At 42.0% G+C, this 12,849-nt stretch overlaps 1 protein-coding gene and 1 long non-coding RNA gene across 4 annotated transcripts; one reads left to right on the top strand and one right to left on the bottom strand.

The window, feature by feature from the left end:
• The first annotated feature begins 1,446 nt into the window (after positions 1–1,446).
• On the top strand, positions 1,447–5,869 carry LOC120938126. The gene is made up of 5 exons (XM_040351844.1): positions 1,447–1,833; positions 2,066–2,235; positions 2,370–2,438; positions 4,023–4,082; positions 5,201–5,869. The coding sequence occupies exons 1-5, from the start codon at positions 1,592–1,594 to the stop codon at positions 5,575–5,577; spliced, it is 918 nt and encodes a 305-aa protein (XP_040207778.1). The 5' UTR covers positions 1,447–1,591; the 3' UTR covers positions 5,578–5,869.
• On the bottom strand, positions 2,142–8,724 carry LOC120938128. Of its 3 annotated transcripts, XR_005748786.1 has the most exons (6): positions 8,395–8,724; positions 8,198–8,305; positions 7,646–7,803; positions 4,742–4,864; positions 3,989–4,095; positions 2,142–2,229 (listed from the first exon to the last, which is right to left on the bottom strand). It is a non-coding gene; the product is annotated as an uncharacterized LOC120938128 (long non-coding RNA). The 3 variants fall into 3 exon arrangements; XR_005748785.1 differs by having other exon boundaries at positions 8,198–8,724; XR_005748787.1 differs by lacking the exon at positions 4,742–4,864 and having other exon boundaries at positions 8,198–8,723.
• Positions 8,725–12,849: the final 4,125 nt, after the last annotated feature.

Genomic DNA, 12,849 nt, shown 5'->3' with positions numbered 1-12,849 from the left:
CCGTACCGCGCAGCAGGAGATTCTGTTTCCTGTTCCCGGTCGGACTGACAGGAAGTGAGAACTCAGTAGACATGTGCACAGCAAAAATTTTCGTTTATTTCTGTTTCGTTTCTGTTCGTTTATCGTGATTCGTAACGAGTCGTAATTTCGTAAGACGTTAGTTATCGTATTCGTACTCTTTAGTATTTTCGTAACACTCTTTTTTCCGTTTCCGTTTTTTTTTGTTAGTTTATTTTTCGTTGAATCGAGATTCGTATTTTCGTTATGTTTTGTATTCTGCTTCGTTCGTATTTTTTGAATGAATTTATTTGTTTATTCGTTTTTACGTTGGTATATTTTTCGTTTTTTTAGATTCGTATTTACATTATATTTACCATCGTGCCGCATTCGTATTTTCGTAGGAAATAGATCTTCGTTGTTTTATCATCATTCGTATTTTCGTGTCTTGTTTCATTCGATTGTAAAAACGTGCTTTAGTAGATCTTAGTGCATTCGTAATTCAGTTAAAATACATTTTACGTTGATTCAACACACTACTCATTGTAATTTTGTAAATCTAACTTGGCTGCGATAGACTACTTGACGGTCTTACTGATACTGACTGATTATTACTTTCGTAAGATTGTTTGAGTAAATTTGTAATCGGGCCTTAATTCGTTATTTTACGCAATGTGTCAGAATTGCTCCGCTAACGCTGCTAATGTGTGTTGTAAATCATTCGTACTTTCGTAAGTACATCGCAGCAAATCTTAACCATTCGAAAATGTCATACTTTACTTTCGTTTTCGATGCGCGGCTTATAGCCTCCGCCCCTGGACTCCATTTTGAGACGGTGTATGAGTGCGTGGTTTGGCGAGGGAGGAACAGAGAGCAGGGCAGAGGTGGGCTTGTCGAATTTCGACTTGTTTTTGTGTGGTGGTTTCACTGGTTTGCTATCTTTTGGGCAATTAAAATCATGTATAGGAGTGAGAATGGACATGTGAGTGTTGAGACTGAGAGTGAGAATGTTGGTGTTAGTCAGTGTGTTGATGTGAGACTTGTTGGTGTGACTGAGAGTGAAGTGGAGGAGAGGTGTGGAGCAGATGAGATGAGTGTGGTGGAGGAGAGGCATGGAGGGGAGAAGAGGCATGGAGGGAAGAGGAGGCGTGGAGGGGAAGAGAGGAGTGGAGTGGAGGACAGGTGTGGAGGAGAGGAGAGGAGTAGAGTCGAGGAGAGGCATGGAGGGGAGAGTAGGCATGGAGGGAAGAGGAGGCATGGAGAGAAGAGGAGGCATGGAGAGAAGAGGAGGCATGGAGGGGAAGAGAGGAGTGGCGTGGAGGAGAGTAGTGGAGTGGAGGAGAGGAGCGTAGTGGAGGAAAGGCGTGGAGGAGAGAGGAGGCGTGAAAGGGAGGAGAGGAGGGTAGTGGAGGAAAGGCGTGGAGGAGAGAAGAGGCGTGAAAGGGAGGAGAGGAGGGTAGTGGAGGAAAGGCATGGAGGGGAGAGGAGGCGGGGAGGGGAGGATTGGTGTGGAGTGAAGCCGAGGCATGGAAGGGAATGTGGAGGTGTAGTGGAGCGGGAGCATGGCAAAGAAAGGAGACATGTGGCCCCTCCTATGTCAGATAGTGCGGACTCAGATGTGCAGCAGAACAAGCGAACCAAGAGACAGAAATCAAGGGGACCCATATATACCAAAGAGGAGAATGCTGCATTGGTTGCTGCAGTATCAAAAGAAAAAGTGACACTCTTCTGCCAATCCGTGCCAGCATCTGAGAAGTCAGCAGCCTGGGAACGAGTCCGGGACTCCGTGAATGCGGTCTCCAAGTTTCACAGGCCCACCAATGGCGTCAGACACAGGTAATTAATATTAAAATATTCTTTCACTCTTGTGTAAAAAATACACAGTTTTGTAGTCAATAACAAAAAAGTAACAGTTCAACGTAACCAAAAAATTTATTTGTCACAGCCACATGCTGAACAGTATACATATAACCATCACAATGTGAAAAGAAATGTGGTTTTCAAAAAACATTAATCTAAGTATTTGTTTTTTTATTAATGTAATTGTAATGTTTATGTACATTTGCAGGTTCTATGATTGTCGGGCAACGGTTACAAAGAAGATGCAGAGGCTTCGACTGGGACAAAACCGAGGAAAGCCTATCAAGTTGCGAGAGTGGGAGGCGGAGCTAAGAGATGTCCTTCTGGCAGAGGATGTCCCTGGATTCAGCAGCAGGGGTCAAAATCATAGAGCTGGTGGTGAGGAAAATTAAATATATCATTATAATTTATATATATTGCAGTTATAATATATTTGTAAAGCTATCTTATTGTTTATGATGACTACACATGTATGACTTTTATTTTTATTTTTTTACATTCATGTTTTCCAGATCAAGAAACATCATCCTTGGAAGGATCAGCTCCAACTCCAAGTACATCCTATCAACAACATTCTGGTGGTGAGTACCCAACACAAAGGATATCTAATGAACTGCTATTTACTACTTGGACCAAGTCACTGTGCCATGCAGACCGTCACAGTTGAGACAATTAGGTGCCGTTTCTGTCTCCCTGGCTACTCAGCTTTCACTATCACAGTCGAGAGCAGAAGGCTCGTTATGCACAGTGAGCCGAAAAAATAGCAATGCAAAATAGTGGGCAGCAATAGAGCAGCTGAAGAGAACTTTTTAAAATTAACCAGCAGGTGATTGGTTGGTTGCTATGCGGCCCTAACAAACAACATTATGCTGGATAACTTCAGCAACTTCTGCTCCACCCACTATAGTATTTATTGTGTCTACGGTTCTGTGTGCCCAAGCAAGGTAGCAAGGTCAGAGCTGTGGATGCTGAATTGTGACGGGGGCAGAGCTGCGTGGGGCTGTTAGGTGAAGGTGGGTCAAGTTGCAGGGTGGGACAGAGAACACAGCTGTTCACATGTGCTGTGAAGGTGGGTGAAATTTACCACTGTGAAGGGGGTTCAGATCAGAACATAATTGTGAAGGGGAAACTGTCATGTGAAGGTTCTGATCAGGTTCTGAAGGTTCTGAAGGTTACATCAGCTTCTGAGGAAGCTGATGTAAGAAATGTGATTTTTAAATCAAAAGGTGGGTATAGTAGTAGTATGTATGCACCCTTCCAAATTCAAACTTGCCTGCTTTCATTTTGTGACTAGATTTTGAGGGATGCCGAGAAAGGGGTGAGAGCTCCGCCAACAGCATAGTTTGAAAGGGAGTCCTTCTCTCATCGATCACAGGGGGGGAAGAGAGAGGAGAACACATCGATAACAGCTTTGATTTGACATTGCCGTGTTCCCCGCCGCTTGCTGCCACATACATCCCCTCCTCCGGGACTTTTATCCTGTCCAATCCCAGGACGGGCGATCTGTAAATTAAAGTTTCCTGGCCATGGGGCAGGGCTGTTTAGTAGCGGGAAAACATCAATTGAAATGAAAGCGTTTATCGCTCTTTACCTGCAGCACATGTAGGCTGCATGGTGGGCACAGGGTGCATTGGTGGGCACAGGCTACATAGGTGGGCACAGGCAGGCTTCATTGGTGGTTTTGGATAAAGTTGGTGTTAATATTTTTTTTTAATATTTTATTCTGCATAAAACAATTTTGTGTCATTTAATGAGATAATTTATGAGGGCGTGTTTAGGGGTTGAATTAGGGGTGGGGCAAGCTAAGGGTTGGGTGTGGCAACTAACTGTTGGCTAGTAACCCTTGAGGCCTGGCTAGTAGCTAATTTAGCCCTGGTACTATGTATATGGGGGTTGTAGTAAATGATATGTAGATACTTGATAGCATATTTTACATATATTTTGTTAATCTTAAAAATTGCCAGAAATGTAACATCTGTTTTAACACATCAGCAACTTCTGATTATATTTTACATTTCCTCAGTCCATTTTTGGTTGAATATTTGATTTCATAGTAGAAAATATTGTAGTTATACGACATATCTCAGGCAAAAATTGTAAATACAGCTGTTGACTTTTTCATGAACATTACCTTGACTCTTCACTCTTTCTTCCGTCTTTAACAGAAAGCTGCATTCAAGACCCTCCAGCATCGGCTTCTGGCAGGACCATTGCTCCTCCTCAGGGTAAGTGCATGATCTGGGAAGAAACAGGACACAGCACTAACTCCATTATCATCATGTACCCTATTTACACATAGGCATTTTCATGTAATACACCTAAAAGTTCAATTTAAAAATTCGTACAAAAATGACACCTCATACCTTTAGAACGTGAAAGTGAAAGGGACACTGTGATTTGAAGGGGTATTGATATATCAAGGAGGACTGCGCAAACTGTGGAAATAAATGAGAGTGGCTGTGATGTCAGAGATTCATTCCTATCACAAAGATTTTTTGCTGAACTCCACCGTGTTGAAATTTTTTTTCTGCCTTTGGTTCTTTTAATGATTTTGAATTTAGTAGCCCTTATTGAAAGGTGTTCAACAGCTCTTTTGCGCTTTTTTTTTAAACTACCGTTAAGCCTATAATATCTATACATAATATCTCTATAACCTGTATGGTTTAGAAGATATTCGCCCTGCAAACCTAGCACGGCACACTAAATTACTTACAAGGTTATTAGCTCATAATGAGCTAGTATGCTGTGCATACTAGCTCATTATGCCTTTGCTTTACAGGTATTTTTTTATCTTTTAGTGGGTATAAAAGCGCTACAAAGGTTTTTGCAGTAGGATATCAAAAATACTACGATAATAAATTTAGAAGACATATGCCCTTTTTACCTGCAACCTACTGGGACCCTTTAAGAACTTTATCTTCAACATTATCTTCACTCTTTCTTCCGTCTTTAACAGAAAGCTTTTCAGGAGTTAAATGTGCGTGTCATATGCTGATAAATATGTTATCTAATAAAGAAAAAAGATTTTCTGTTTAAGGCATTTTCTGTTTCTGCAATTTTTATATTGTATTTATTTACTTCTATAAAGGTTATTTTATTAAATAACCTTTTAAATTTTTTTAACTTTAGGATATAAATGCAATGTGTAGATTTACCTAAATAAGTTTAAATTGATTTTTTGTTTTCTCTCAATCATTAATACAACTTATCCCCCCTCCCCAACTCAATCTTTCATTTGCTCCATTATTCAATATTACTACTACATAAAAGTCTAATCTGAATAAATTCATTACTATGAACGCTTTCATCATTCATCAAACTTTGCCTATCTTATCTATTTCAGATCAGCAATACCACCCTGAGAGGAGAGTACAGTGCAGCCCGCACTCTCCTGTTCTTCTTTTGGAGAGGCTGGAGATTCAGCCAGAGATTACCCCTATCATTCCCCAGACTCCTGATTTCTCCCCCGGCCCAGAGGAGGAGCACAGAGGACAAGGTTCATTCATTCAGCCACCCCATGCCCTGATGCCACCTACTGCTGTACCGCCTTTCCCAACTGTGCAGGAGATCATTCTGAGGGAGCTTATAGAATTAAGGTGTGACAACCGAAAACTACAACGAAAGGTCAAAAGGCTTACCCGGCTTACCCATCAGTTGAGCAGGCAGCAAACTGAGAGTTTTGAAATAATTTTGGCCCGGGCAAGCCAACAACACAATTAGGCATTGGACAGAGTATATTTTGTTTACTTGAAGATATTTCCAGACACATTGCTCCAATGCCTGGGAGCTACGATGAACATATAACCAACAAAGACGTTTTGAAAAATGAAGGCTAGACCTTCCTCTGCCCATCTCATCGCAAATTATTATGCAGAATCGATCTTTTTACTGTTCCTTGATTTTGGTAGAAACGTTTTCTTATGCTGCCAAGTTACACCTACCCAGCATGTGTGTTTGTAATTTCTATGAAAATATTTTTTTTTTTGTGAATATAAAACTATTTTTGGTCTAATATTATTATTATTATTATTATTTATTTATATACATCATCACATTATCTGCTAAATTATTATGTATTCATTTCCCACACACAATAGTATTTTATTCCGAACTTCAAACTCTAAGGGCCAGATTCACAGAGTAGATACGACGGCGTATCTGCTGATTCGCCGTTGTATCTGTTGTTCTATCTATGCTATAGATAGCCATAAGATCCGACAGCTGTAATTGTTTTACACTGTCGGATCTTAAGATGCAATACCGCGGCCGCCGCTGGGGGGGAGTTTGCGTCGTAAACCAGCGCCGGGTATGCAAATTAGGAGTTACGGCGATCGACGGCGGTTTTTCGCGTTACATAGTTACATAGTTACATAGTTAGTCAGGTTGAAAAAAGACACAAGTCCATCCAGTTCAACCACAAAAAATAAAAAAACAAAAATAAAAAACACAGTAAAATCCTATACACCCAACTCCATTCCCACAGTTTCACGTCGCAAAGTTAGTCTTTTTTTTTTGGTGCCCTAACTTTAGTCAGCAAGCGTATTGCTGTCTAAAAGTATGGCCGTCGTTCCCGAGTTGAAATTTTAAAAATAACGTCGTTTGCGTAAGCCGTCCAGTAATACGGAATTACGCTACGCGCGTCGCCGTTCGAAAAAATTACGTCACGGCGCGCAATGCACGACGGGAGTTCGGAAACGGAGCATGCGCGGTAGGTCCGGCGCGGGAGCGCGCCTAATTTAAATGGCACACGCCCATTTAAATTGTCCCGCCTTGCGCCGGAGGCCGCCGGCGTAGGTTTGCATCGCAAGTGCAAGTACTTGCGATGAAAAATTGCGGCGGTGTAACGTAGATGATACGTTACGCCGCCGCTCTTCTATGTGAATCTGGCCCACACAGTCTACCTTAAACTATTCATTTATATTTTAATGTTTCCCCACTGTTAGTGGACACTGGACAGTAAAACAACACAGGAAGCAGGGGGGGGGGGATACTAACAGCAGTGGGAGTGTGGATACTGGAATAAGATAGCCAGGGTGAAAAATTATAGACCGAGGGGCTAGGGAGGTAGCGGAGGACAATATAAGTAGACATTAGGGAAAAACATGTATCCCACTATCACATCTTGTAAAGACACGTGGAGGCATTTTGCAATTTTGTATCTTCAAATGGTATGCAGCAGAGCTGAGTTAGGCAGAGAATGTACCCGATCGGCAGGGATGGACTGGGACAAAAATTTGGCCCTGGACTTCATCCAGACTGGCCCACTTTGACAGGACAACTCCCGCAACCCCCCCCCCCCGGCCACCCAAGCCCCCTCTCCCCCTTCACTAGCCCCTAGCCGTTCTACTTTATTAGGCAGTACCACTGGGGAAGCTAGACATTATTTCACCCGGGGCAAAGAATCAGTTTGGTGCCCCCCCCCTTATGGGACAAGATTAGGCAGAAGTGAGAAACTCCCAGGCCATAGCTGTTAAATCAGCTGTCCGTCCCCTCCCCCATGCTCCTCTGTCGTCCCCCCTTGCTCCTCTGGTCCTCCCTCTGCTTCTTTGTTCCCCCCCAGGTGAGCGCTGTGGGTAGGGAGAGACAGAGGAGCTGAGGGGGGCGGCGGTCTGCTGTCACTGAAGCCGGCCCACTGAGCCATCGGTCCACCGGGAAACTCCCTGTAGTCCCAATGGCCAGTCCATCCCTGCCGATCGGTAAACTAATGAGAAAATATCTGCTTTCGCTGCAATGGAATTTTAATCACTATTCCAAAAGATAATACAGTTCCCAGTCTCCCTGTTCTTACCTTGCATGGAGCTGAGCAGCATTCAGATCCCTGGTGGTCAGAATGGAATCAAAATACCAGGGCCAAGATAAAGCATGAGTTTAGATTTGTAGCTCTGGGAAGTGTGGAGGTGATACACTGACAATGGCATAGAAGAAATTATTTCGATGTCAAAAAACCTAAAATAAGTAACACAACTGTATTCCATATATACATCAAAATAACATTTTTGCACATTATGCATTCCATGACACACACCAATATACTTACTCACACCCACTTAAAATATACATATACACAGTGACACACACTGACCCATAAAGACGACACACACTTTAACTGACAGACACACTGGCCAATAAATGAAGTGCCTTGTAAACAAAGCCAGACTGACCCAGACACTTAATCACAGAAAAACACAGACATACTCACATTGACCCTTAAACACACAGACTAACCCCATACTCACTCACACACAATGACAAATAAATGTGATTTATTTAAAAAAAAAAGTCATACAAGTATATCATTATAACATCCTAAGTGGGGTTTACTCTTAGTCTTAATACTTACTATGAAGTGCTGAAAAAACCTCATGTGTTTTTCTATTTGCTTCCTCCTCATCCACATCCAGGTCCAATGTTAGGCATGCATGTGAGACATGACGTCAGTAAATTGCAACTGCAAAAAAAGAGAGAGGGATATAAATTAGAAGAAATAATTAATGGAATGATGGAAGGTGAGTAGGGGAAAATTGATAAGCCACTCACGTGTTTAAGGGTGCCACAGGCAACATACTTAACCAGGATTAAATCCATAGTGTGGTGAGATGTCTTCCAAACGTGAACTGTAATATTTCTTCTTTGAGGGCAGGTGGCAGCAGTCTGCACTGCAGCAAGAGCACAGTAGGAGGAGAGCCCCAGTGTTTGTGGGAGTATTGCGAGCCGTGGAATTGTGGAGTAGGTTTCTTTATGGAATGGTAGCTTTTTTTTTTTGTGGCTTAATTTCAGAGCCAAGGAGTCAAAACATTACTCCAAAAACGAATGAAAAATAAACAAACTAACCCCAGCTTGGGTTGATAAAATTCTTGCAAACGGTGGTAGTAGATATTGGATTTGTGAATGTAAACAAAAACTATTATTATTTATTAATTATTATTATTATTATTATTATTATTATTATTATTATTATTATTACCCTTATGCATAGATCTACTTCAATTCAAACGTTTGCAAGTTGTAAGATGTGATGGGAAATAATAAAATCAACAAAAACAAACATAGTGCATGTCAGGATTCAAAATAGATATATCAACAGAAATGAATAAATATATAGTACTTTTAGCTACCTGGAAGACTATATTAATGCTTACCTGTATGTAGGTGCTTGAAATACCTCCATTCATGGTTTAGGGGATAATTTAGAACGATCGTGCATTTTCTTAAGGTGGTCATGCCAGGACTGGCAGACCTGCGTGCATAGCATAGAAGCTGATTATGTAATACTCACCTGCGATCAAAGCCCCCGCTGCAGTGGCCGACACATCATCGGGCAGCAGCATGTAGGCCCGGAGTTACTTCGGGGTTTTGCGCTGTGATTGCCCAGAGACGCTAAACCTGCACGTTTAACAGCGGGATTACATGTCGCCAGCCGTTGTGTCGGCCACCGCAGCGAGGTTTTCGCCGATCAGTGGTATTACATAATGAGCTAGTATGCTATGCATACTAGCTCATTATGATATAGTATGCAGGTATTTGCCTTTGTCTTGCACGTATTTTATTTTTGTATTTTATTTAAAGTGGGCTTGCAACCACATTATTAAATATTTGTATTTCAAAAGCTAAAATCTCAAAGTTAGAGATTGAGAGCCTAACAAGCTAGGATCACCCTTACAGTATAAACTCTTTTTTCATGTTTACAACCTCTGAATTATTTGGGGGGGGGCCTGGGGTCAGGAAATTATAAAAAAAATAGTAAATAAAATGTTGAGGTAATCAATGTTGCCCACCCAACAAAAAATAAATCTTTGAATTATATAGACTGTGGCTGATCACAGCTTCTCATGCTTGCTGTATCTACATTGTGATTGATACTTTATCGTATATTGTATTCATGTAACATTACTTTTGGTACATACAGTATATCATGACATGCACTATATTTGGTTTTGTTGTATTTATTTTTTGGCATCGCCATCTATACTTGGAACAGGTAAATTATTAACAATATCTTTATCGATTTGATAAACATAAGAACTTAAGAAGTAGTATAATTAGAATTATTCTGTTGTAAAGCTTAGTTCTGGGTAGCCCAGCTTTGGAAGATTGACTTTCAGAAATGCCATCTGCTCCATCAGCTGTGGGGCCAGCTGGGACCTCTGTGGGCACAGAATATTTCCTGTGATAGAAAATACACGCTCACTTTGCACAGAGGTCGGGGGGCAAGAAAGTAGCTCTTGTGCCACCACAGAAAGAGCAGGCCAAATACCCCTTTTCTCATCCCAATACTCTAATGGATCTGTAGTGGAGGCCAAATGGGGTTCAGACAAGTATAATTTAACATGATCTGACACAATGCTTCTTTTCATGGTGGGCATTTTTGTGGGTCCAACTAAAGTATGTAATGCCAAACTCCAAACGTCAGGTCTTCTAGTGGAATGCTCAGCAGTGGTTGTACTAATAACAGTAGGTGATGGTGGCACAATGTCACTATCAGGCTCCTCCTGATCTTCTTCCTCTTCACCCTCTGCCGGCCTAAACAATTTTCGGTGACTGTCAAAAACCCTCTGAATTAATAGATCCCTATAGGTGGTAAGGGAACTCTGAATTATTGCCATTTTTCCTTTAATGCGTGGATCGCACATAGAGGCAAGCATTAGCTCAGGGCATGCCTCTATGAGCTCGTTCATCCTTCTATTCAATTGTCCCCTCAGTCTCTTTATAATTGCAGCTACATCTTGAACTATGCCGCCAGGCAAGGGCTCGCTTTTGTTTAGAAAGCCATCCATCTTAGTGATAAGATAGATGTAGAGAGGGATTACTTGAGCCAGACTTGCATTCTCTAGGCTCAATTTTTCTGTTACATCTCGGAAGTGGCTAAGCACAGCCACCACCTGACTAATTATTTTCCACTCCTCCCTGCTTATTGGCCTTGCTACACCAATAACATGTTCATTTGACATGGCGTGTATTGGCTTTTGCTGTTCCATGATACGTTCGAGCATCTCCAAAGTGGAGTTCCAACGGGTGGCTACATCTACCTTCAAGCGGTGCTGTGGAACGCAAGCCTTACTCTGCTCAAGTCTGAGTATGTGACTGTCTTTCACACTACGATGAAAATGGGCTGCTATTTTTCTACAACTGTCTAAGATAGCAGACAATTTTGATGTTTCACTTTCATCGTCCAAAGCAGACTTCACAACGAGATGCAGGGCGTGTGCAGAGCAACGAATGCCAACAAATCTGCCATCTCGCACTGCCTTGAGCATGTTTGCTGCAGCATCAGTGACTATAAAGCCCATCTTTGCCCGTGTGCCTGACTCCTCCCTAGCCACTGCGCCACCATTTTCTGAAGTGCACGTAAAATATTTACAGCAGTGTGCTGGTCGTCCATGACTTCAGCATGCAACAAGAATGTGCGTTGCCCATGCTCAGGAGGTTCTGCTGCCTTAGCACCTGTGCTTCTCATTCCTGCTTTTGGTTTGTTTGGTTGTGACTCCTGGGCTGCCACCAGTGAGCCGTCAATGACAAAAAGGCATGTTGCCCACTGGGAGCGCTCCACAAGTCTGTAGTAAAATGGACAGACTGGCCAGCTGCTCTGCCCAGCTCCTCTTTCAGTAATCCAACACAGGAATTATATAAAGAGGGTACAATTTTCCTACTAAAGGTAGTACGGCAGGGGAGAACATAGTGAGGTGCAACCACCTTCATGAGGTTTTTAAATGTATGTCCTTCAACTATATTAAAGGGTGCTCCCCCAACTGCTATAAGTTCCCCTATCAGACGGGTGATTTTAAGGGACTGTTGACGAGACATACCCCTTGATTGGAAACTGGGAAATTGTTGCAGCGTGGGCTGCTGTAAAGGAATGGGGCGACATGTGTCAACTACACAAGAAGTCCCTTCATCTTCCTGCCCCTTGTTGAGCCTTTTGGGGTTAATGGCAGCAGTAGTGTTGCTGCTTCCTCTCTTTTTACTAGGTGGAGCTGCAACTCCACTTTCTTCTCTCAGCAGCACCGGTGTATGGTGTGCACGGAAATGGTAATTCATCCCGGCATTGGTTAAATGGGCTATGTCTCTCCCACGGCTCACTTCCCTGCCACATAATTTGCATTTCACCATGCGCCCGTCACCAACAGTAACAAAATGTTCCCATATTTTTGATCTGCGGTTCCCAGTGGCCGGTGAGGATTGTTTTACAATTGCCTCTGGCTGATGGGTATGTGCAGCTTCCGTGTCTTTGGAGGAATTTGGTGGACTAACAATGGTGGCAGTTGCACTACTTGGATATGAAAGACATTTAGGCAAAACAACTAAGCCTGAAGAGGTTTGTAATGGTGCAGGCAATTTTTTTTTTGAAGGTGAGGAGTCGGGAAATAACAGAGGGGACTCAGGGGCAGAGGAGTAAGGACTCATAGATATAATATCCTCATGAATTTGGTTTACAAGTTGTGCATTATCCTCTATATTAAAATCTAAATCAATTCCTTCAAGGTCAAGGCCTTCAAGGGTCAGACTCTCAGGTAATTCTACTTTAGCAGCATCCTGTTCTGCCAGGTGCCTACTTGGATTAGGATTAGATACTGAACTATGAGAATGAAAAAAGATGCTGCTATTATCTGTTTCCAATATATTGTGTGCTGTTTTTACATCTGGAGGCTGAGCAATTTGCTCCTCCTCAAGCTGTAAAATTTCAAGTTTTGGCTGCCTAAAATTATGGACACTAGCAACAACCTTTGCAGGAACTGCCCGTGACCGGCATGTCTTGTAAAAAACATCTGGGGTTACAGTTGGCCTATATTCAGAAGTTGTTGTTGCTGTGTCACACTCAACTTTTTCCTCTGTTGCTTTCCTCATGGTGAGAATGTGAGAATAAGTGGGAAAAGTACAAAAATTTTTTATATTAGAAATATTATTATTGTGTTTTTTTTCAGAAAAAAATACAAATGATAATGTATTCTGAAAAATAAAGGTATTGAGGACGGAGTATGATTGTTGATTTATCAG

Source organism: Rana temporaria, chromosome 4, assembly GCF_905171775.1.
Source record: "Rana temporaria chromosome 4, aRanTem1.1, whole genome shotgun sequence".
NCBI classification, from domain to species: Eukaryota; Metazoa; Chordata; class Amphibia; order Anura; family Ranidae; genus Rana; species Rana temporaria.
This window is presented reverse-complemented; position numbering and strand designations above follow the sequence as displayed.